The 26,262-nt window shown below is 45.0% G+C and overlaps 1 protein-coding gene across 8 annotated transcripts in view; it reads right to left on the bottom strand.

Annotated features, from left to right (window-relative positions):
• Nucleotides 1-330: 330 nt before the first annotated feature.
• LOC135514404 (rhotekin-like) overlaps nt 331-26,262 on the bottom strand; it is a 139,079-nt gene continuing 113,147 nt past the window's right edge. For 3 of the 8 annotated variants that reach the window (XM_064937869.1, XM_064937871.1, XM_064937876.1), the window contains exons 2-12: nt 25,946-26,160; nt 25,712-25,773; nt 24,952-25,005; nt 20,027-20,144; nt 18,208-18,432; nt 17,857-17,951; nt 17,329-17,435; nt 12,910-13,041; nt 5,832-5,997; nt 5,412-5,516; nt 331-4,428 (exon numbers count right to left, since the gene is read on the bottom strand). In XM_064937869.1, coding sequence (XP_064793941.1) covers nt 3,785-4,428; nt 5,412-5,516; nt 5,832-5,997; nt 12,910-13,041; nt 17,329-17,435; nt 17,857-17,951; nt 18,208-18,432; nt 20,027-20,144; nt 24,952-25,005; nt 25,712-25,773; nt 25,946-26,160 — 1,923 coding nt within the window. In that variant the 3' untranslated portion in view covers nt 331-3,784. Of the gene's footprint in view, nt 4,429-4,621; nt 4,723-5,411; nt 5,517-5,831; nt 5,998-12,909; nt 13,042-17,328; nt 17,436-17,856; nt 17,952-18,207; nt 18,433-20,026; nt 20,145-24,951; nt 25,006-25,711; nt 25,774-25,945; nt 26,161-26,262 lie in introns of those variants that run through there. The other 5 variants (XM_064937874.1, XM_064937875.1, XM_064937870.1 and 2 more) reach the window with 4 other exon arrangements.

Raw genomic sequence — 26,262 nt, 5'->3', positions numbered from 1 at the left:
TGTCATTAAAAGTGGTGATTGGGAGCATATTCAGTGTGCGGGCCTTTCTGTTCAACATTGACAAAAAGCTTGTTTGCTCTAGAGCAGGGCTGTTCAATGTTGGACCTGGATGGCTCTCATTATAAAATCAGGGACTGATACAGACCTGGGACACCAGGTGAGTGCAATTAACTACCAGGTAGAAACAAAAACCAGAAGTGTTTCAGTCATCCAGGAACGGAATTGAACAGCCCTGCTCTAGTTAGCGAATAGCTTTTCTCATCTACATATCAAATGATACTCAATCTTTTCCACTAACACGAGACATACATGACAAGAAAACAATGGCTGTTCTAAATTGACAAATCATTTATTATCGTTATGTTACATTTTTAAACACAGGACACTTGCATGGTTAACATTTAATGTTATCTACCGGATGCAGTTATAGATCTGAAATCGACTGTTAAAGTAATATCAATAGAGCTGTATTTATAACAAAATCAATCATGTAAAATATATTTTAACAAAAAGGAGAAATGAGTTTTGTTAACTTACAAAAAACCTTTACAGTAACAAATGCCACTTTGAAGCATTTACAGTTGTTTTAATGAGAAACTGAGTGAGCCAGCCGTGAGCCCTTGGAACACAGTAACATATCATAGCCTACAGTCCATCATAAACAAAGAGACATGGAGGGATTGATAGGCTTAAATGCATAGACCAGGGGGGCCAACCACACTTACCCCTGCCCACCTTATCATAATTTAACAACTACTACAATCACCTGGTTGGCATTTCTAAGTAGGTAAAAGACTGCACTATCTTAAAAAGCTCAACACAATATTTGCTATAGATCAGTAATTCCTGTATTGCCTACTTGCATAATCAATTGCAATGTTCTGTATATACAGTACCAGTCAAGTTTGGACACACCTACTTATTCCAATGTTTTTCTTTATTTTATACATTGTAGAATAATAGTGAAGACATCAAAACTATGAAATCATGTAGTAGCCCAAAAAAGTGTTAAATCAAAATATATTTTATATTCTTCAAAGTAGCCAATCTTTGCCTTGATAACAGCTTTGCATTCGCTCAACCAGCTTCATGAGGTAGTCACCTGGAATGCATTTAAATAAACAGTTGTGCCTTGTTAAGTTAATTTGTGGAATTTCTTAACTTAATACGTTTGAGCCAGTAAGTTGTGTTGTGACAAGTAGGGGTGGTGTACAGAAGATAGCCCTATTTGGAAAAAGACCAAGTCCATATTATGACAAGAACAGCTCAAATAAGCAAAGAGAAACAACAGTCCATCATTACTTTAAGACATGAAGGCAGTCAATGCGGAACATTTAAGTGCAGTTGCAAAAACCATCAAGTGCTGTGATGAAACTGGCTCTCATGAGGACCGCCACAGGAATGGAAGACCCAGAGTTACCTCTGCTGCAGAGGATAAGTTCATTAGAGTTCACTGGACCTCAGATTACAGCCCAAATGAATACGTCAGAGTTCAAGTACCTGACACATCAACATCAACTGTTCAGAGGAGACAGCGTGAATCAGGCATTCGTGGTCTAATTGCTGCAAAGAAACCACTACTAAAGGACACCAATAATAACAAGAGACTTGCTTGGGCCAAGAAACACGAGCAAGGGACATTAGATCGGTGGAAATCTGTCCTTTGGTCTGATGAGTCCAAATTGTACATTTTTGGTTTCAACTGCAGTGTCTATGTGAAAAGCAGAGTAGGTGAACGGATGATCTCTGCATGTATGGTTTCAACCGTGAAGCATGGAGGTGGTGTCATGGTGTGGGGGTGCTTTGCTGGTGACACTGTCAGTGATTTATTTAGAATTCAAGGCACACCTAACCAGGATGGCTACCAGAGCATTCTGCAGCGATACACCATCCCATCTGGTTTGCACTTAGTGGGACAACCATTTGTTTTTCAACATAACAATGACCCAACAAACCTCCAGGCTATGTAAGGGCTATTTGACCAAGAAGGAGAGTGATGAGTGCTGCATCAGATGACCTGGCCTCCACAATCGCCTGACCTCAACCCAATTGAGATGGTTTGGGATTAGTTGGACCGCAGAGTGAAGGAAAAGCAGCCAACAAGTGCTCAGCATATGTGGGAACTCCTTCAAGAAAGCATTCCAGGTGAAGCTGGTTGAGAGAATGCCAAGAGTGTGCAAAGTTATCAAGGCAAAGGGTGGCTACTTTGCAGAATCTAAAATATATTTTGATTTGGATACTACATGATTCCATGTGTTATTTCATAGTTTTGCTGTCTTCACTATTATTCGACAATGTAGAAAATAGTACAAATAAATAAAAACCCTAGAATGAGTAGGCGTGTCCAAACTTTGGACTGGTACTGTGTGTGTGTGTGTGTGTGTGTTGTGTGAATTCTGGGACCGGTTTTCAGGCCATAAGGTTACGATTGTACCACTAACTATGCTATAAATCCACAAGGTCAAAGGTGGGATATCTAAACTCTTCACCCATGTATGTGCATTCCCAGTTTCTACATTCTCAAATACATAACATTTGCCAACCTAACTGAGTTGGATGACATTAAAATACCCTTGAACTGAGACGAGCTGTAGCATGGGATTTAAACCCCCTAGCAACACTGTTCTCCATGCAGAGTATTGGTTTCATCAACAGAGTATCGTTTGTGAGGAAATCCTTGCCTGCTAGTAGGGGCGTATTAAAGATTAACAAGGACACCCAAAGCGTATGCCTCTCCATTCCAAAAACCATCTAGGTCTTCAACTTAACTCTAGGGGATTTTGTAGGGGCCGGCCCAGATTTCAAAGTCAGTACATTTGCACGCAATACTGCAACGAGGCAGTGTAACAAGTTAATATGGGTTCTCGTGATTATGTAGTACGTTACCATTGGCTTACTTCAATTCATTATAAATTTACTCCATAAGTGATTAACATAAATCTTTAAATATTGGTTCTTGTATAGTAGGCCTACAATGTGTTAATGAATGCAGGGGAGGTTCTAGGAACCTTGCAGAAGCTCGATGTGACCCTGATGTTATCACAGTAGGAACAAGTAGTACAGTAAATTATTGGGAGAACTGTTGCATTAAGTTGAGCTTTCAATTCATTCACCGCCTGAGCAGTTAAGATCTCCGGCAACGCATTCTTTGCGTCTTTGAGCACAAACATGCAATAAGCAAATCGGTACATAAATATACTTGTTCCTTCTAGGCATTAATTCATAATACAAGTGATGGGTCTAGTCATTTGGATAGATCACAGTGAGCCTTTTTGGTACAGGTAACAACAACCCCATGACCACAGACACTAAACATTCCCATACACTGACAGTTCACTTGGCCACACGCTCACTGCCCTGCCCAAACACTGCAAACACAAATACAGCACATATAGTAAGTAAATACCGCAGCTGAACTAACAAGATGCTATGAAATCATGTTCATATTGAGGGGTGTAATGGCTTGGATGACTGACGAGGAAACTCTCGTCTTTGACTGACAGATGCTGCCCTTTCCAGTTGGAGATTTCAGATGCGCAGAGCCTAGAGATATTGCGTTTATATCATCAACAAAAAAACTCTTCAATTTCCTAACCAGCATTACCATTCGAAAGGGAAGCAGAAGACTCCCATGTTCTGTGGACCATTGATACTGACGCAGAATGTCTCCTGTCCTTAGTCTAAAGTAATTCCAGTTAATACCAGGGCTCTTTCAACTGAGGGACTGGCTTCCTTCCCGCCAGTTCTTACCAGGACTTTGGATGATGTGGGGGTCTGAGGTGGGTTATACCTGGCTCTGGAGCCAATTTCGGGGATCCAGTTTGGCTCTCAAGTTCCTGAGGCTCCGGCGGGCCGAGGAGGGGCGTGAGAAAGGGGTACCGTCCAATGAGGAGGGGCTGTGGCTTCCCTCGCTGGAGCTGTTACTGGAGGTGGAGCTGGAACAGGACAAGGTGGCCTGGGGGACGCATTGCGCCGGGATGGGGGCAAGGGAGGAGGAGGAAGGGGGCTGACAGGAGCACTGTAACACCCCCCCATACCCCCTGCCCCTGAGAGTGCTAAGCTTGGCATCCAGGGAGAGGGTGCGGGGGCGGAAGCGGGGGGAGGAGAGGGAGAGGGGCTCGGCCCAGCCTCTGTGGCGGGAGCAGGGGCTGGTGCTGCAGGGGCTGTCGCTGTCAGAGGTCAGGCTGGCATCTGAGGAGAGCAGGCCTGGCCAGGGGCAGCGCAGGGAGCTCAGTGGGCTGTGGGGGAGGCGGTGGGGGGAGCGGGGGCTGTGGCGGGCCAGCCGAGGGGTGCGGGGGCCACCAGGAGACTCCTCGAACAGGGACATCCAGGGAGGAGAGGTCCCCAGCTGGCTCCTCAGCTCCAGCTCCTGCATCCGCCGCGTCAGGATGTCTGTCACCGTGCTGATGTCATCAGAGGTGTCAATAACTAGAAGGTGCAGAGGAAAGTCATTACTCCACTGTGGAAGGACAGACTATGCTAATAAAGTTGAGAAAGTTTAGAGAAGGGTAGGCCTAGACTTGGTGGTGGTAGTTGAGGAGGGATGTCAGCTTTAACACTCCTCAGTAGGTAGGAGAGCCCAGTACGGGGGGGGGGGGGGGGAATGGACCCCACTGGTACTTCACCTGTCGTTGTAATAGGAGGAGAGCAGAGCACGAATCTCAGCAGACACGGCGTTATCCTGCAGCAAGAGACCCTCGCAAGAGGGGGTGGTGAGGGGGGCTAGGATCCAGGGGGAGGGGGGCAACCCATGGGGTGGTGGGCAGGTATAATGTACATTGACAGGCAGTAAAATATAATGGCGATATCATTTGGGGAATGAAATGATGTGCGCGACAAGGTAAAAGTACGTTCATTTGGAATATATGAAGATTAGCATTCGAGTGCACAATTAATAATGAAGGATAAATAATGATATTAGTGGGGGGAAAAGGGGGAGGGGATGTAATTTGATCACAGAAACAAGGGTGAGTGGCATGGAGGGGAGATGGGACAAAAATTGAGAGACAAGGAGAGGGAGAGGAAGAGAGAAAGAAAGTGAGTCAGCAGCATGTCAGAGAAAGGAACACTTCCATCCATAGTCAAGTACAGAGGTTGGTTGGTGTGCTAGTAAGGTAGCAGGTAGCTCAGAGTAGTTGGATGGAGAGCTCATGCGTATGGTGGACCACGCCACTGTTAGAAGAACTAGTCAGAAACACACACATGCAGTTACGGAAAGGGGACCGTCCTCCTCTGGATATATCGTTCATGGATTTATTTTTGTTTATAAACCTATTATTTACACTAACCTAAACAAACTATAATGTTACCCTACTGTATGTTCTAGATTTAAAACAAATGAATAAAAGCAGAAAGAGTATTTTGGACAATATAGTAAACCGTTTCTGAATCCATTTGGGTTGCTGTCTTACCAATTTCGTGGTAAAGAGAACCCTGTTTCGACGTGACAAGGGCTGGTTTCCGGGGTGATGGCAGCTCAATCTTCATCAAGTCGTCACAGCACTGCTTCCATTGGCCTGCAGGGAAGAAGGAAGCCGTCAATCACCTTCAAACATCCAATCAAGAGCTGAGAAAACCACTAACACATCAGGAGCCAATGAGCACATGAACAAGAGCATATGAGGACCTAGAGTGTAAAGTGTGTATCATGTCTAAGGCCAGGAGGGTCGGGAGTTTTTTCTTACCTCCTGACCTCACCAATGAAGAACCTAGGAACCTAATCATGTGATCAGAACCTACTTACTGATGTAAAAAATACAGATGTATTATTAGTTTATATTATAAAATAAAATAAATATTATTGTTAAGTCATTATTATTATTTTTAATTACTCATGTCACAGAACTGTTGCCAGAAGGCTTCCATCCAGCGGTGTGTCTCTTCGCGACTGTCTGCCGAGAGTGTGTGTGTCACCTCCTCTCCCCCGTACTGGTTACTGATGCAGATGCTCTGGGCCTTACTTTGGGGGTCTTTCTCTGACGCACGTATTCTCGTCTCCTAACACACAGACACAGACACATGATAAGCTACTGACGTTGAATTAACCAAATGTTTCAATACCCACCCAAAAATAAGTATTTAAGTTGAAATCGTGCTTTTAACGTCTGTCAACGCAGATTGTGAATGCACTTACTGACACAAAGAGCGGTCACTGACAGTCAAGTCCAGTAGACTCAGCCTCAAGCATTAATCTGTCCCAGTTATCAGCTACGTCCCAATTATCTCTCCGTCCTCCCAGTGTGCACTTGGTCACTACCCTTCAATGATTTGAAAGGAAATGACTGGTATAAGAGGTGGAAATACCAAACCTCCACCAATGCTTTGGGAAGTAGTGAACGAGGGTACACTTCAGGAGAAAGGCAATATTATAGGGACGCACTAAAATGACTGTACTGCAATGTGTTTCCTCATCACCACCAGTAGATGGTAGCATTGCCCTGTTCTGCCTCACTCTGGGCTCACGTTGATCCTGAGAGCAAAGCAGTCAGAGCTGCTGACTAATACATGATGATCCCGCTGATTTAATGATCTCTGCCTGAAGCTAAAACAGGGCTTTGTACTGTGGGTCAAGGGTCACCACGACTCAATGAGCCACAATAGAAAGAATAAGGCCAGCAGGGATCAACAATAGACAGGGTGGAAAGAGTAATAAGTTCTGTCCTTGAAACATTGGGGACAACTGGACTCTCTCTTATGAGAGACCGTCTGGTTGTATTAGGGATTGGCGATACATTAAAATTAATCAAATTAATTCAATATATATATTTTTGCACAACATTCCAAATGCCTGTATCTCAAGAATCAAGAAAGACAATTATGTACGGAGCATTTAATGTGCATTTGGAAAGTTTACAGATGCGTTGACTTTTTCCATATTTTGTTATGTTACAGCCTTATCCTAAAATGGATCAATAACTCAAATACCCCCCCCCCCTCAATCTACACACAATACCCCATAATGACAAAGTGGCATTTGGAAATTGCTCCCAAGGATGAACCAGACTTGTGGAGGTCTACAATTTTCAGGTCTTGGCTGATTTCTTTTGACTTTCCCATGATGTAAAGCAAAGAGGTACTGCGTTTGAAGGTAGGCCTTGAAATACATCCACAGGTACACCTCCAATTGACTCAAATTATGTCAATTAGCCTATCAGAAGCTTCTAGAGCCATGACATCATTTTCTGGAATTGTCCAAGCTGTTTAAATGCACAGTCAACTTAGCGTATGTAAACTTCTGATCCACTGGAAATGTGATACAGTGAATTATAAGTGAAATAATCTGTCTGTAAACAATTGTTGGAAAAATTACTTGTGTCATGCACAAAGTAGATTCCCTAACAGACTTGCCAAAACTATAGTTTGTTATTAAGAAATTTGTGGAGTTTTAATGACTCCAACGTAATATGTAAACTTCCGACTTCAACTGTAACTGCCTGTAGCTCAGGACCAGGACACAGCAGGGGTTCAAACTGTAGAACCCAGTTCCCACATTTTAATATAAAAATTGATTTATCAAACAAAATTATGCAACATTATCTTTGGGATCCTCAGGATTAAAAATCAGGGCAAGATTACTGAATGTAAGTACATTATTTACCTCCAGAGGTGAATGCATCAAACATAATTTTGCACGCCCAATTTTTCAGTTTTTGATTTGTTAAAAAAGTTTGAAATATCCAATAAATGTCGTTCCACTTCATGATTGTGTCCCACTTGTTGTTGATTCTTCAAAAAAATACAGTTTTATCTTTATGTTTGAAGCCTGAAATGTGGCAAAACGTCGCAAAGTTCAAGGGGGCCGAATACTTTCGCAAGGCACTGTACATACATATACATACACACACATACATATACCCATGCATACACACACACACACACACACACACATCCATACATACGTACACCATTTTCCTCTTCCCGCTCGGTGCTTCTCTCACCCCATCACCATCATTGCATCTCTCAATACATACATTTTAAACAAACTTATAAACAGAAATTAAACAAAAAAGCTCAGTTTAAACCAAGAGGTTAGGTTCCACACATGGAACGTACAGTGTAGTTCTGAAATACATAGATCTCCGCCATTCTAAGACAATCCTTGCAGCATAATAGCTGATACCTCAGGTTCTAGGTAATTTAGATAAGGTTCCCATACCTTGTAGAACTGGTCTGTTTTAGAATGCAATGGACATGTCAGATATTCCAGAGGCACCCATTCAAATAGTATCTTATGCCAATCTTTAATAGAAGGAACCTTATCACTAATCCACTGTAAAAGGATGTTTTTCCTCGCTGCGAAGGTAAGGATGTTGTAAAGCCTCCTTTTACCCACAGAAGTAACATGCCTACTAGGGAGACCTAACAGTAAAGAAACTGGGTCCAATTCTAGATCAACCCCTAGAATCTTTTCAATTTCTTGCGGGATTATTGCAGTGATCTTCTACAGACTTGAAACTTCTGAAAAATCAAAGATCCTGTAAAGGGTATTTTGAAAGAGAAGTCTCAATGTCTAACCAAATAGAGGAGTCATCATTTGTGATCCAGTCAGAAATATAACAAAGGTGGGCACACCACTGATAGAACCTGATATTGGGCAGATCCGCCCATAGAACTTGGCAGCTGCAATATTGCCATCCTAAGTCTTGGCTTGCGTTTACTCCATATAAAGGAACTTAGCCATCCATTTACATCCTTTATTACCTTATTGGAGAGTAATACTGGGATCATTTGGATTGGGTAAAGTAGTCTAGGTAAAATTTTCAAGAGGGATATTCTACCCAACCAAGAAATCGGGAGAGAGTTCCAGCGCTCCAGATCCTGTCTTATTGTATCAAACAAGGGAACAAAATTGGCTTTGTACATTTGCTGGAATTTAGGAGTTACAAATATACCCAGATACATGAAACTTGAGGGAGACCATTTAAAAGGGAAGGGGGGAGAAGTATTAGGTACAGAGCGTAGGCTACCAAGTGGCATAGCCTCTGACTTAGTAAGGTTAATCTTGTAGCCTGAGAATTCACTAAATAATTAAATAATATTATTAAGAGATGTAATTGAAGTCTCGGGACTAGAGATGAATATCAGGACATCATCAGCATACAAGCTTATTTTATGGTGAACATCACCAATGAGCAGCCCCTGTATAACAGGCGTTACCCTGATGGCCTCGGCCAGTGGTTCCATAATGAGTGCAAAGAGGAGGGGGGATAAAGGACAGCCCTGTCTGGTACCTCTGTGTATAGAGAAGCTATTTGACCGTAGCCCATTAGTAAGGACAGCAGCCTGAGGATCATCATACAAAACTTTCACCCATTTTATAAAGTTGTCCCCCAGACCAAATTTATTTAGAGCAAATAATAGTTAAGACCACTCCACACGATCAAATGCTTTCTCAGCATCTAGGGAGAGCACAAGACCATCCACAGCACTTTGTTGGTAGGCTTGAATTACATTAAGAAGCCACCTGACATTGTTGCATGACTTACGGCCCTTAATGAAGCCAGTTTGGTCTCCTTTCACAATTAGTGGCAGTGAGTCCTCTAATCTTGTGGCTAGGATTTTAGAAAGCAATTTTCTATCCACATTCAGAAGGGAAATTGGTCTGTACGAGGAACAAGACTCTGGACATTTTCCCTTTTTGAGAATAAGTGAAATGTTAGCTTCTCTCAGCGTTTGAGGGAGTTGGTTATTTGAAAATGAGTGGTTAAACATATCACGTAATGGCTCAAGGATCAGGCCATGGAACTCTTTATAGAACTCACTACAAAACCCGTCTGGTCCTGGGGCCTTACCATTTTGCAGATTCTTAATTGCGAACATTATCTCTTCCTTGGTAATAGGGGCATTAAGGAGGGACCTCTGCTCTTACAAAAGAAGTTCTCCATTAATTTGGGTGCATCCTTTGGCAGTTCTGAGGCATAAAGGTTTGTATAAAATGTCTTAAATGAGTCACTTATCAATTTATTTTCATATAAATGATTACCATCAGAATCCGTGGTAGTAGCAATTGACTGAGAGTCAGCTCTCTTTTTAGCTAGGTATGCCAAGTACTTTCCTGGCTTATCGCCATGTTCATATAGCTTTTGCCTGACAAATCTCATTTTCTTTTCAGCATCCTGTGTTAGGAGAGAGTCTAACGTTGATCTAATGACTGATATTTCCTTTAATAGGGCAGGAGTGGGCATTTTAATGTAGTCCTTCTCTTTAGTTCCTAATTCACTCTAACATTTTTTGCTTTTCACGCTTTTTCCGTCTCTTAGTAACTGTGTATGACATAATCAGACCCCTGGCATACGCTTTACAGGTCTCCTAAAGGAGCGAGGGGTTATCTGTTGATTGAGAGTTAATAGAGAAAAATGCTTTAAACTCTGTAATAAAATATGATGTGAATGTATGGTCTTTAAGAATGGTTGTGTTCAACCTCCAATGTCTTGACCGATTGAATGCCCCGTTGAGTTTTATGTCCAGGATCACCTCAGCATGATCAGATATGACTATGCTTCCTATCCTAGCGGATAAAACAGATTGCAAAGACGTCCTGGGCACAAAATAATAATCTATTCTAGTCTGACATCCATGAGGTGCAGAGAAAAAAGTGAACTCTCTGTTGGAGGGATGAAAAGCTCTCCAGACATCCGCATACCCCAGATCATCACAAATAGCTTTAAGTGACTTAGCTTGAGGAGAGAGTGAAGCTATACCACTGGGAAACTTATCAATAAGGGGGTTCAACAAGCAGTTAAAATCTCCTCCAATCACTGCAGTGTCCGAGTTTAATTCTGAAAAGTCTAGAAATATCTTAGTGAGGAAATCAGGGGGGTGAGCAGGGGGGGAAGTAAATATTCATTATGGAAATGTTCTGCCCTTGTAAAGTACCATTAATTATAAAAAAGCGACCAAATGTATCTTTCACACAATTCAAGACCTTAAGTGGTAAGTTATTTTTCACCAGAATTGCTACACCTCTACTTCTGGATGTAAATGATGAGAAAAACACTTGACCAAACCCCCCTTGTTGTAATTTCAGGTGCTCCTTATCATCCAAATGAGTTTCTTGCAACAGGGCAATATCAATATTTTATTTTTTCAAAAAAGACAGTACCTTCTTCCTTTTAATGGGGTTATGGCTCCCTCTAATGTTCCATGTACATACACGCAGTCCGTTACCTGCCATTGTATCTTGACCATTCAATATCCAGACTGGATCCTACTGTAAAAGCAGGGTGGTACCTTTTTCCATGTGTTGAACACTCCTATATCTCACCGAGCATGAACAAACGATATGAACCCTGAACTCGAACTATACTAAACCCAAAAATTAAACATGTAAAGATCCAAAAGGGGGTTTTCCCACTAGCTAACATGCAGGGGATTTCAACTCTCCAATGTAGACTCTTAAGTCCGCATTGGCGCTCAATAGCCTCATCCTTTATATGTATGGAAAAGAAAATCAATAGAAGAAGATTGAGGCTCTTCCACCTAAAACCAAGCCTGGGCACCAATATGGATTCACACATCTCAGCCTGAGCTCTAGCGGCTATTACTTTAGCAAGAAAAATAATAAAGATACGAATATTACTGAGCCGGAGTACGTGAGGACTCACACCACTGTTTCATGATCAGATTCAACCAAAAATAAACAAAGTTTTTCAATGCTGTCGAGGTGCAGCTTAAAAGGTATTTACCCGAGAGAGTCAATAAACGCAGCAGCCTCTTCAGGTGTGTAGAGCTTTCTAGGTGATCCGTTGACCATAATCTTCAATGTGGCCGGGTACAACAGTGCGTAGTCCATCTTCATTCTCCTGAGTCGAGCCTTCGCCTCATCAAACGCTTTGCGTCTTCGTACAACTGCAGTGGAATAATCATTGAAGAATGAGACCTTTGGACTTTTACGTTGACTACCATCAGAGCCGATGTTTCTAGCCGCGTCCATGACGCGCTGCTTGTCGGTGAAAATGTGGAACTTTATAACCACCGGCCGTGGGCGTTGGTTGGGACCGGGTATCGGTGCTTGAGAGCGTTGGGTTCTGTCCAGCTTCACACGACCAGCCTTAGTGTCCATTTGTAGGTAGCCAGGGATCCATTCCTCAAAGAATTTTACTGAACGTGTCCCTTCAGAATTTTCCAGGAGCCCCACAACACGAATATTGCATCTGCGTCCTCGATTATCCAAGTCGTCAATGTGCTCCGCCATTTCGCGCACCTGTTTCTCAAGTGCTTTTATCTTAGCATCCATATATGTAGTTGAAGTTTCCACTGCAGCAATTCTTCCCTCCGCCTCAACAACACGTTTCACAACCCTCTGTAGTTCAGCTGAATGTCCTGCTATTGCTTCCAAGACCGTTCTTATCTTAGCATCGATCACTTTAGTAATGTTATCAGTCGTCTTTTGAATCACCAGGTCCATTGTGCCTGGATCCGCAATGGTGTTAGCTTCGCTAACGTTAGCTAGCTCCTCATGCACATCTACAGGGGTAGTGGTTTTGGTCGACTTCTTAGTAGTTCTATTGGGCATGTTGTCGGAGATTTATGCAAAATAGCCGTCAAGACTCATTATATGGTAACTTATTTAGCCAATTCTACCACTTTTTCAAGCTAGGAGATTAATGTAAAAATATACATTTACGAATGCCACGAGAGCTCGCTGAAACACTGTGTTCTTTCTACGGCGCCATTTTGTCCCCCGTTCTTGTTACTTACAACGTTATGCTAATCACATTAGCTCAACTATCCCGCGGGAGGACACCGATCCCATAGAGGTTAAGAAGACATCACAAATAATAGAGGTGGCATTAAAAGATCAGATAATCCTTATATCCGTAGCTGGCATGCTTTTTTGAGTGTGTGTGTGTGTGTGTGTGTGTGTGTGTATCTGGTAAAGTACTTTTTAACATTTTTAAATAGACTGACTTTGTTGATGGCGATGGTAAATGCTGGCTCGACGTTAGCCTCCATATCCTCTTGCCGGTGGTAACAGAAAAGGTTTGTCCCTTTAAGGACGCCGTAGACATTCGTCCAACTCTGAGGGTCACCTCCCAACTGCTGTGAGAGACAGAGAGAGACAGACAGACAGACAGACGTTTATTATAAAAAGCTAAAATGTTTTAGCTAGCTAGCTGAGGAAACAAAAGTGACTAAAAAAGGTGTAAAATACGGGCTCCCAATCCTCAACAAGGGGAAAAAAAAACTGTTGCTCCAGTAATATGGGTCAAATCTTTGAACAGTTTTGTCACATCCTGATCTCTTTTCACCTGTCATTGTGCTTGTCTCCCTCCCCCCTCCAGGTGTCGCCAATCTTCCCATTATCCCCTATGTATTTATACCTGTGTTCTGTTGGTCTGTTGCCAGTCCATCTGGTCAGGTGTTACCAGCGTTCTTTCCCGTCGTTCTGTTTCCTAGTTTTTCCCAGTTCTGACCCCGAGCCTGCCTGCCGTCCTGTACCTGCCTGACTCTGACCTGATCACAAACTTCTGCCTGCCCTCGACCTGCCCTTTGTTTCTAATAAATCATCTGAGAACTGTACTATCTGCCTCTGGGTCATATCCTGAGTCGTGATAGTACGAATTGGCCATGACTGACCCAGCAGACTCGGACCAGCTCCACAATGTCGTCTCTTCCCAGGTAGCCACCATTGGAAGACGCGAGGAGTTACTTCCAGATCTTATGGAAGGAGTCCAAACCTTGGTGGAATGCCAGGACCGTGCCTTCAACACATTGCTGGAGCAATTCCGCGGATTGCCTGTGAGGCAGCCCGCCACTACAGTAACCCCCCACACTGTCAATTACCCCGCTACCAGCAGTGTTTCTCCCCAATCTACCCCGGCTTCCCAAGAACTCCGCTTACCTCCTCCGGAGTGCTACCCTGGAGATCCCAGATCCTGCCGGCCTTTTCTCTCACTGTTCTCTAATCTTTGAGCTACAGCCCTCTTCATTTCCCTCTGATCGCTCGAGAATAGCGTATGTTATAACGCTGATGTCCGGGAGGGCTCTTGCCTGGGCTACGGCGGTGTGGGAGCAACAATCCATTGTTTGCCTCAGATTGTGGCAGATGTACAGAAAGTGTTTGATTCTCCGTTGTCTGGGTGGGAGGCGGCTCGTAAGCTGCTAAAACTATGTCAGGATTCCCGTAGTGTGACTATGTGTTGGATTTTCGCATGTTGGTGACAGAGTGCCTGGAACCCAGAAGCCCGGTTCGACAAATTCCTTCACGGGTTGTTGGAAGTGATTACGGACGAGCTCGTAGCCCGGGAGCTGCCCCCTGGACCTCGACTCACTCATAGCCTTGACCATCCGGATCGATGGGCGGCTACGGGAATGTAGGAGGGAGACGGAGTCTGTTCCCTGTCGCCGATGCTCGTCCTCGATTTCTACCTCGCCTCCGAGGAATCCTGGAATTCCACACTGCAGCCGAAGTCTCTCGGATGACACCTAGGGCTGTTGAGTTGTCTCCTCCGGGGCCCATGCAACTAGGCAGGGCTAGATTGTTTCCTGCTGAGTGCTTACGTGGACTTAACACCCAGAACTGTCTGTATTGTGGAGTAAGATTTTTTTAAATCTACCTGCCCATTTAAGAACAAGGCTCACCAAGGAGGTACTTGTACAAGTATGCTGGTGAGACGTATGGTGAATTTCCCATCTTCCATTGCTCGTACTCCTCTCCGTGCTACCCTGTTGTGGGGTGACCGGTCCAAATCTCTCCGGGTGCTCGTAGACTCTGGGGCCGATGAGAGCTTTATGGACGCTACCCTGGTGTTGGAGCTGGGAATCCCCACACAACCCCTCTCCATTCCCATGGAAGTCAGAGAGTTGGATGGGGGCTCTATTGGCAGAGTCACCCACACCAACCTGAGTGTTGCGTAATCACAGTGAGTTTATGCAGTTCCTGCCCATCAAATCCCATCATGCACCCATGGTTTGGGGTTTTCCTGGCTCCAGAGGCACAATCCCCTGATTGACAGGGCTACTGGTTCTATCCTGGGTTGGAGCCCATTTTGCCATGGGCATTGCTTGCTCCGGGACCTCTTCCTGCGGGCTTGGGAAAAGCCCCAGACCTCGCCGTGGAAGACCCCCTTTACCATGGCTAGCGGGCATTACTAATATCTGGTGATGCCGTTCGGACTGACCATTGCTTTTGCTGTATTTCAGGCCCTGGTAAACAAAGTTCTCCGGGACATGTTGAACTGGTTCATATTAGTCTACCTTGATCCTTGTGCTTTCCCACTCGACTTAAGAACATGTCCTCCAGCGTCTTCTGGAGAACCAGGTGTACGTCAAAGTGGAAAAATTTGAATCTCCTTCCTGGGGTTCATCATAACTGCAGGCAACATCCTTATGGATCCTGAAAAGGTGAGAGCGGTGGTGGATTGGCCACAACCCACCACCAGAGTGCAGCTGCAACGCTTTCTGGGGTTAGTCAATTTCTACAGCACCCGGGCTTCCCCCCTTGCAGCCCTCACCTATCCAAAGGTCCCGTTTACATGGTTTCCAGGTGCAGACCAGGCGTTCTTGGACCTCAAACACCAATTCACTACCGGCCCCATCCTAATCCATCCAAATCCGTCTCGGCAGTTCATGGGGGAGGTTGATGCCTCGGACATCGGAGTGGGGGCTGTCCTGTCCCAGTGTTCGGCCCAAGACCAAAAGCTGCATCCTTCCTTTCCTCTCATCTTCACGGAAAGGAATTCCGAAATGGGTAACTGGGAACTTCTGGCGGTGAAGATGGTGTTAGAGGAGTGGAGGCACTGGTTAGAGGGGACAGAACACCCATTCATAGTATGGACAGATCACAAGAACCTGGAATATATCCGCAAGGCCAAGCGCCTCAACTCCAGGCAAGCTTGATGAGCCCTGCCATTCACCCGATTTAACTTCACCATCTGATACCGCCCGGGGTCCAAGAATGTGAAGCCTGGTGCTCTGTCATGCCTCTATTGCCCCACTGCTACACCATCAGACCCCGAGACCATCCTCCCCGGCTAACCGGATGTTTGTCCCAGACTCTACTGTTCCTTAGTTCTGGAATCTGGTCATTCCTCTCGACTGGCCTGCCACCCTGGCTCCCGTCGAACCCTGGCCTTTGTATGACAACGTTTTTGGTGGCCCACATAGGTTCCTAACCTCTCCACATTCGTTGCCGCCTGCACTGTGTGCCCAGAATAAGACTCCACGGTAAGCTCCGGCTGGCCCCTAACCACTTCCCGTCCCTGATCACATATATCCCTGGACTACATCACTGGTCTACCCCCGTCTGATGGCAACATGGTTATCCTTACCGTATTGGACCAGTTTCCCAAAGCCACCTACTTCATCCCTCTCCCCAAGCTACCCTCAGTCAAGGAGACGCCACCTGCTCATGGTGCAGCACGTCTTCCAGATCCACGGACTTCCGGTGGACATGGTCCCCGACCGTGGTCCTCAGTTCTCATCCCAGTTCTGGAAGGTTTTCTGCACGCTCATTGAGTCGTCGGCCAGCCTGTCCTCCAGGTTCCACCCCCAGTCTAAAGGCCATTCGGAGCGAGCCAATCAGGACCTGGAGACGACTCTTTGCTGCCTGCTCTCTGCCAACCCCACCACCTGGAGCCAGCAGCTCGTGTGGTAGAGTACGCCCCCAACACCGTCCTTTGCTCAGCATACACTATGCCCAGATGTTCGTCGGCCGTACCTGGAGAGAGCCCGGTCGGCTTTTCACCTCCAGGTATCAACATCAGGCGGACCACCACCAGACCCCGGCATCGTCTCGGGCAGAGGGTATGGCTGTCCACTCGGGATCTGCCCCTCCGGGTCGAGTCCCGCAAACTGTCCCCCCGTTTTAAAATCGGCCCTTTCCCCATCTCCAAGATCCTTCGCCTCGTACCCTCCTTATACATTCCACTTTTCATGTGTCTAGGATTAGACCTGTCTGTACCTGCCTGACTCTGACCTGATTACGAACCTCTGCCTGCCCTGACCCCGAGCCTGGCTGCCGTCCTGTACCTGCCTGACTCTGACCTGATCACAACCTGCCCTTTGTTTCTAATAAATCATCTGAGAACTGTACTATCCGCCTCCAGTGTCAACACCTGGGTCATATCCTGAGTTGTGCTAAGTTTGGACTAGAAACAAGCCGTTTTTGCTATAGTAATGGTGCAAGCATGACGCTAATGAATCTGCACTGGGGAAACAACGGTAAAGCAAAACCTTATCATTACAACAATTATTTTCTAAAACACATATACAGTAGATTGGATTTAATGGGGGTCGCACAACAAAATATTTTGTTGTACTTTAGAGCCCTACGCACATGTCTTGCTTTCCTGCCAAACACACAAACTCACACGCACAGACACTCACCTTGACCTTCAAGCAGCCACTCATCATCTGCTGGGTCATACAGTGAGGCTGGGCAGCCAGGCGACAACACACACTGCCGTAGAGAGGCACCCAGTACGAACACTCCTCTGAAGGGAGAGAAAGAGAGGGGGAGAGGGAGAAAGAAAGGGATGAATGAGGGTTGAGAAAATAAATACAATGAACATATAACACATGCACACCAACAGTAATAGCAGGGAATAAAAGTCTCGCCGCTGCAGGGAGAACTGTGAACAACAGTGAAGTGCCCATCAAACTTTATTAGAGCCGTAAGGGGCAATGAATGAAACAGCAGCACATGTCAGGGTGTCTAGTCCCCTGTAGCCCTCATCATGAGAGTTTTACACAGCACTGACCCTGCTAGAGTACTTTATTACTACGACCTTGACTCTGACTGGCTGTCTGTCAGCTAGATACCTGCTGGGAGACAGGGAGGGAGGGAGAGACTGACACTGAGGGAAAAAATGAGTACTGTACATGAAAAAAAAAAAAAACTTGACTGTGACCTACCGTTGCCTGAGATGCTGAGGTCGTGAGTGCGGAAGCTGTCCTGGACATGTGACAGTGACAGGGATGTGTGGGCCAGGAGGTGGTACTTAGGTCCCCTGTGGACAGAACAGTGCACATGTGTCTCTGTGTGTCTGCCAGTGTCTTTGTGTGGTTGTTTTTGGCTGTGTTTACACAGGCAGGACAATTCTTATTATTTTTCCACTAACTGTTCTAATTGGGCAAAAGAGCAGAATTGGACTGCCTGTGTAAATGCAACAATGTATGCATGGACATGCGTATCAGTGTGTGTGTGTGTGAATATCTAGCTATAGTAGTGTGTCAGCGTGATGTGATACAACCAAACCCACTTACGCCACTGCGGGTCCAGGTAGCAGCAGTGTGGCTGCCCCTGCATTGCTGGTGGGGCTGCAGGCTCCAGGGTCCATGACAACACGGAGCTTTTTTCCTGCCGAGCGGCCCAGAGAGCTGCTCAGTTTGCTGGCTAGTTTCCTGGGCGCGCTCCCTGCCGAGTAGTCCTCCTCCGAACAGCAGCTGTATAGCTCCACTCGCAGCTCAAAGCCCGGGCTGGCCTCGCTGCTACACACAGCCAAAGACACACACACAGATATTCAAAGCATGTGTAACAGTGTAAAGGAAAAAGAACGTACACATGCACACACAGCAAACACATTTTTTACAGTGCCTTCAGATCCCTAGACTTTTCCCACATATTGTTATGTTACAGCCTTATTCTAAAATTGATTCAATTAATGTTTTTCTTCAATCTACACACAATACCCGATAATGACAAAAAAAAAAAAGTTTAGAATTTTTGCAAATGTATTCAAAATGTATTCAAACCCTTTGCTATGAGACTCAAAATTGAGATCAGGTGCATCCTGTTTCCATTAATCATCCTTGATATGTTTCTACAACTTGGAGTCCACCTGTGATAAATTCAATTGACTAGACATGATTTGGAAAAGCACACACCTGTCTATATAAGGTCCCACAGTTGACAGTGCATGTCAGAGCAAAAATCAAGCCATGAGGTCAAAGAAATTGTCCATAGTGTTCCGAGACAGGATTGTATCGAGGCAGAGATCTAGGGAAGGGTACCAAAACATGACTGCAGCATTGAAGGTCCCATAGACACGGTGGCCACCATCATTCTTAAATGGAAGAAGTTTGGAACCACCAAGACTCTACCTAAAGCTGACTTCCCGGCCAAACTGAGCAATCGGGGGAGAATGGCCTTGGTCAGAGGTGAACAAGAACCCGATGGTCACTGAGATCCAGAGTTCCCCTGTGGAGATGGAAGAACCTTCCAGAAGGACAACCATGACAGCCCGCTGGTTCTGTGGTCTGATGAAACCGAGATTGAACTCTTTGGCCTGAATGCCAAGCGCCACGTCTGGAGGAAACCTGGCACCATCCCTACGGTGAAGCATTGGTGGTGGCAGCATGCTGTGGGGATGTTTTTCAGCGGCAGGCACCGGGAGACTAGCAAGAATTGAGGGACAGATGAACGGAGCAAAGTAGAGAGAGATCCTTTATGAAAACTTGGACCTCAGACTGGGGCCAAGGTTCACATTCCAACAGGACAATGACCCTAAGCCCACAGCCAAGACACGGCAGGAATGGCTTCGGGACAAGTCTCTGGATATCCTTGAGTTGCCCAGCCAGAGCCCTGACAGCGCTTGAGAGGATCTGCAGAGAATGCAAGAAGCTCCCCAAATACAGGTGTACTTATGTAAATGTGATATTTCCTGTTTTGTTTTGACATTATGGGGTATTGTGTGTAGATTGATGAGGGGGAAAAAACTATTGAATACATTTCTGAATAAAGGTTTAATGTAACCAAAAACTGTGGTAAAAGTAGAAGGGTCTGAATACTTTCTGAATGTACTTTATATGCAGAATCAGGTACTGATACGTTTATAAATCAAATCTCTCTCAATACAAGCATGACCTATAGCATGCACATAAACACCAAACACTTAGCACGGGAAAGATAAGACAATCAGGCTGCATTTACACAGAGAACCAAATTCGGATCCTGTCCCCCGAATTGATCTTTCGACCGATCAGATTAGCTCTTTTGCCAATAATTGAGCAACAGTTCAGAATCGGGCAGCCTGTGTAAACGCAGCACAAGACAACACAAGCCAAACAGAAAGGGGAGACGTACAAGACGATGGTGTTGTCAAAGCAGATGTCGGTGAGTGTCCGGTCCACCATCACCATGTCTGTGTCGTGGATCTCCCCTCCCACCTGAAGCAGACAGAACACTGCACACCGATGCAGCTCTGAGGAAAAGAGAGAGAGAGAGTATATGTGTGAGCGTGTGCAGTGTAGTGCGTGAGTATGTGTGCGAGTTTGTGTCCATGCCCTCTTGGGCTCAGTTATCTTCCCACTGCACTTAATGACCTTGACAAATTGCCTCATTAAACTTCACCTAGACTCTCCTACTACCTGTCCCTCCTGGAGTTAATTTATATGCACATAGGTCAACTAGGTCATGCAGATTAATTAATTCCAGTTGTCGGGGAGGGGCAGACCATACTAAGGATTTCTGTGTTTTTGTTTTTTTTACCATTAGGTGGTGACCCGAGACCCTTACAGGTAGCAGTTAGGGTTGCAAAGTGTCGGATATTTTCCATGGGAAGTTACGCCTGGGAATTTAGCTTAAATTCATCAAAAAAGCAAGCTTATAATAGTCAACCTTTTTTGAGGGATACACATAAGGCAATTCTAGGTCTTGTGGCATATTTTGGTTAAACTATCCCCAATCCAATGGAATTGCAACCCTCTGCATGCACAGTGCATTCTTCCATCACATGTGTAATGCACTCTTCCATCACATGTTCAAAGACTCAATCATAGACACACTGACAGTTGTGGCTGCTTTTCGTGATGTATTGTTGTTTCTACCTTCTTGCCCTTTGTGCGGTTCTGTGCCCAATAATGTTTGTACCATGTTTTGTGCTGCTACCATGTTATGTTGCTACCATGCTGTTGTCATGTTGTGCTGCTACCGTGCTGTGTTGTCATGTGTTGCGGCTACCATGCTGTGTTGTTAACTTAGGTCTCTCTTTATGTAGTGTTCTCTCTCGTGTCATGATGTTTGTTTTGTCCTATATTTATATGAATGCAACAAAGATGCAGAATCCTTTGGCCAAAGTGCACAAATATCTTTTTATTTTTAATCCCAGCCCCCGTCCCCGCAGGAGGCCTTTTGGTAGGGCCGTCATTGTAAATAAGAATGTGTTCTTAACTAACTTGCCAAGTTAAATAAAAAGGTTAAATAAAAACAGCTGATTCTCAAGATCTTGCACACTAATGAGATGCTATTGAGCCCACACTACTACACTGAGCCAAGAACTACAGTATATGCTTTCTGGTAAGTTTTGATTACAATACTGGGTGGGTTGAATATAATTTTATACGACATCCATGATTTTTTGTTAACTAGTAAATAGTAGCCTACAGCAAAGTATGTTTAAATAATGTCTTACTGTCTTGCTGGAGTCTGCTAACTGAGGAGTGTTAATTCACCTGTTTCCATACATGTTTCATGTTAAAACATTTATCTTACAAAGGAGATGTTTAATCTAACTGCTTAACTATTTATCTGTACATGGAATTGTATTTGTTTTTTCTAATCTTTACAGGAAAATGCCACGGGCACTATCTGATGTGTGGAGGCATTTCACTGCAGTTAATGTAGGAGGAAAGCTGTGTACATGTGCAAATACTGTGCCAAATCATGTGAAGAATGCAACAAAAATGCAGAATCCTTTGGCCAAAGAGCACAAAGTTCCCTCAACACTCACAACAAGAAACCTCTGACTAAAGTCCCTCTACTTCTATTCAAGGTGAAAATTATGAATCAGACACCTTATCGATAGCAACAGCTCACGGTCCTCTTGGAATCAGAAGTTTTTTTTAACTCAATGGAGGAACATAGTCAGAGAAATGCTGATGAATGTCTTGCTCGAGCTGTGTATGCAATTGGTTCACCTCTGATGCTCACAGGCAATGTGTATTGGAAGAGATTTCTGAATGTTCTTTGCCCAACATACACCCCTCCAACCAGACATGCTTTATCTACTAATTTGCTGGATGCAGAGTTCAAGTGAAGGTCAAGAAAATCATAAAGAAAGCAGACTGTATTGCAATCATCTCTGATGGGTGGTCAAATGTTTGTAGGCAAGGAATAATTAACTACGTCATCTCCACCCCATAACCAGTATTTTACAAGAGCATACTGTGACGGCCCTGAATTTTTCTGAACCGTCTCAGTGCTTCTCGTTCCAATAGGGCGCATCCCCTCCAATTCCCAATTAAATAGTGCTTCTCCTTCCAATAGGACACTTTCCCTTTAATTCCCAATTAAATAGCCAGCATCAGCTGCGCAAAAGTGGGGTTGTGATGGAGACGTGAATGAGGATGTGAATGAGGGAGATCTGTTGGCGGATCGGATCCACTCTTTGCGTCCGTGGACTACACCTCTCTGTTCTTCGTGGCCTTTCTCCAGGGGAGATCTGTTGGCGGACCGGATCCACTCTTTGCGTCCGTGGACTACACCTCTCTGTTCTTCGTGGCCTTTCTCAGCTGGAGATCTGTTGGCGGATCGGATCCACTCTTTGCGTCCGTGGACTACAGCTCGCTGTTCTTCGTGGCCTTTCTCAGCTGGAGATCTGTTGGCGGACAGGATCCACTCTTTGCGTCCGTGGACTACACCTCTCCGTTCTTCGTGGCCTTTCTCCGCTGGAGATCTGTTGGCGGATTGGATTGTCTGACTAACCGACTGACTACAACCTTTTTGTATACGGTATTTCATTTGTTTTGATGTCATGTATACAGTGATGATTTATTTAGTTAGTTGTAGTTGAGGACTTAGTAAGTGTTGATACGCTTTAAAGTTCTGTGTTAAAATTATTGTTCTATTGATTGTATGATTAATACTGGGTTTACGCTACACGGAATGAACGGACAAACATTGCGTGACAAAAGTCACTTGAGTTCACTGAACTCCTTTACCGGGCTGGACTCTTTTTAGGCCCGAGGTACAGGACATTTCTGGTGTGGTGATGTCATCATGTTTGACAGTCTCCTGGAGGGAAAGGAGTCTCTCCAGGAAATGGCCATATCACAGTCTGCCGATATGGACAGCCACATCAAGAGGATCCTCCTGAATTATGCATTTTGGGAGAGAGAGTGGTAAGCAGCCTGAAACCTATAGCAGTAGCCATTGCACGGATTGAAGGAGACAATGCCATCCTGTCTGATTTTCAGACTCTGCTTGCAGATGTAAGAGAAGAAATCCGTACTGCCCTGCCCACTTCACTATTGCTCCAAGCAGAGGAAACTGCAGTTCTGAAATATATCAAAAAGCGTGAAGACTTCTGCCTGAAGCCCATACACACCGCAGCTTACATGTTGAACCCCAAGTATGCTGTCAAGAGCATCCTGTCTGGTGCAGAGATCAACAAGGCCAATGGTGTCATCACTACTGTGTCTCGCCACCTTGGCCTGGATGAGGGAAAGGTTCTTTGCAGTCTGGCAAAGTACACTTCCAAGCAAGGGCTTTGGGATGGAGATGCAATATGGCAATCTTGCCAACATATCTCATCAGCCATCTGGTGGAAGGGACTTTGTGGATCTAAGGCTCTTTCCCCTGTTGCCTCCATCATCATCCAAATCACACCAATATCAGCTGCCTCAGAGCACAACTGGTCCGTGTTTGGGAACACACACACCAAAGCATGCAACAGACTGACCAGACTGAAAAATTGGGGTCCATCCAGACAAATTTGAGGCTGACAACGAGCCATCCTCAACTAGGTTGGAAAGTGACAGTGAAGATGAGGCCTCAGAGTCTAATGTTCAAGAGGTGGACATTGAGGAGGTCCAGGGAGAAGACATGGAAGCCTGAGAGGAAGACAACCAGAGATTTTGTTTCTAGACATTTTACAGATGTATGTTGAAAATGTTTTTGGGAGATGCGATGGATCATTGGGGATCATTCAATATTCCTTTTCTTTTGTTGTTCAGTGAAATCAACCCATGTGAAGAGTAGTTTTTTTTCTATTGGAAGGATTTAATAATTTGCAATTGAGTCTACTTATAATAAGGTAAAAGGTTTATGTTTCTGTCTCCATATGATATGGTAAATATATCCAATGCAAACAACATCTACATTTAAATGGTATTAATATACATTTGTATATGTATATATACCCGTTAATTCCCATATATTCCCGTAAATTCCCACGGAAAGTTTCCACCTCTGAATATTCCCCCAAATCTGCAACCCTAGTAGCAGTCAACATAAACCATACCACAGCTGCAGTAGCACAGCCAAAGACAACAGAAAAAGGACTGTCTGTGCAGCAGGTTTCTATGCCAGTGGCCATCATCCCAAATTACTCACTGTAGGAATGTCTGCTTGTCAATGAGCTGCATTGTTTCAATAGCTGTATAGTTCTTCAGATCTACAAGTCCTTTTAAAAGAGCAGAACTGTTACGCTTACATGTTCATTACTTCAGTTCTTTTTCTTTAGAGTTCTCTGGTCTAGGATCAGTTCCATATAATGTTATTCATTATGATGTAAAAGGCGAAACAGATCCTAGATCAGCACTCCTATCAGGGCCGAGACGATACCAATACCGCGATACTTGTTTCCTTGCCACGATACAAACAAAACAGGAAGCGGCTTTAACTTCTTGAGGAAAAACAGCCCTAATGTTGGAAACAAACACCATTATGTTGTCATCCAGAGTCACATGTATTTATTTTCCAAGCTATAGCAAACAATATTTTTACACAGAGCAGGTTTTACGGGACCAAAGTGTTTGGTCTGCTTCGTGTATTTATTAAAAAAATATTGCGATACTGGTATCGTCCCAGGCCTAACTCTTATACTCTGAGAGGCTTTGTGGGTATGGGCCCAGGTTGAAATAGTTATGTGCACCTGATTTCACACCACTTTACCCAAATTCAATTTGATTCACTTCGCTTCACCTCAGTCAACTCACGTCACAAACTCAGAGCGGTGGGTAATATAACAGGATTTGATTCACACCAGTGCTACCACACCGATTCCTCACCTCCTTTGTTCTTGAAGTACTCTGTGTCTTTCCACATGAGTGGGATCCGCAGGTCTGTAATGGCAAAGGACAGTCAGACGAGTGAAATCCACCACAAATGTAACATATACACTCGCACACACACACACACACACACACACACACGGGTCGACCTGTAGAAGACCTCTGACCTTTTATATCCTTCCACCAGGTAGTCACTGTCATACCCAGTGTGTGATCTGTGTGTGTGTGCTGAATTTGTGTATGCCCATGCACTGGAGCCACTAGCTGAGAATGGCTTCCTGTCTACTTAGTCAATCAATGATTAATCACAACATTTGTGTATGCCCTCCAGCTGTGAGCAGTCCCAGACAGATAGACTGTCCTCTTGTCCTCCCACTGAACCAGGGCAGTTCATCATAATTCTTTAATTACTGCTTTCACTGAACCCCCCCCCTCATCCAAACCCCCCATTCTCTCCCCCTCCACCCCTAACTTAGTCCTCCTTCATTCTACCCCCCGTTTACCATCACCCCCTATTCCCCTCCCTCCCTGACGGACAGCGTCTGCAGGTCGCCATGGACGCGACCAAGAATGAGGAAATGACACATGGAGAAATAGGGGAGGAGGAGACAGGGTGTCAGGGCCCGAGGCTGATGAAGTGGGCTAGATGGAGCTCAGCTATTGGGTAGACATGGGGACCCGGTCTCACGCTAGCTGTCTGTCGCAGACTCTCTCGCTCGTTCACATTTATGCACACACGCACATCACCGGGGCCTACCTGAGATGGCCACCTTACCCTTACAGGGTAGTCTGTCGTCCATGGGCCCTGCATCTGATGACCTAGGAGAGACAGAAATGGGGGGGGTGAAAACAATGGAATTATAATTGTAAACTCTAACCGATTGCCAACCCAGACCATATTAAGACATTTACCCTATGGGGATAGTAGCATTTTGGCAGCGATAAGTTCCTATACAGCCCAAAACCCGACTCCCATGCCCTGTCCCCTTACCTTGTGCCATCTGACCTTCGTGCGACCCTCTGCATGACCTGGGCCTCCTTCATCCTCTGCAGCTCTGACATGTAGGCCATGATGCGGGTGTTGCAGGTGAGCAGGCTCTTGGCTGCCTCCAGGGCCTGGTCTCTCTGGGAGCACGCAGCCAATAGCTTACAGGCCCCGTCACGCATCCGGATCTCATGGTCTATCTTCTTCTGGATGTCACTGTCCTATACACACACACAGACAGAGAGACAGACAGAGAGAGAGACAGAGGTTAGAGATGGTGCTGACTGGAACAGGTTTGGTCTTTGAGTGTGGAATGAGACTAA

Source organism: Oncorhynchus masou, chromosome 25, assembly GCF_036934945.1.
Source record: "Oncorhynchus masou masou isolate Uvic2021 chromosome 25, UVic_Omas_1.1, whole genome shotgun sequence".
Lineage (NCBI taxonomy): Eukaryota > Metazoa > Chordata > Actinopteri > Salmoniformes > Salmonidae > Oncorhynchus > Oncorhynchus masou.
Note: the sequence above shows the minus strand (reverse complement) of the source record. Positions and strands in the feature narration are given on the sequence as shown.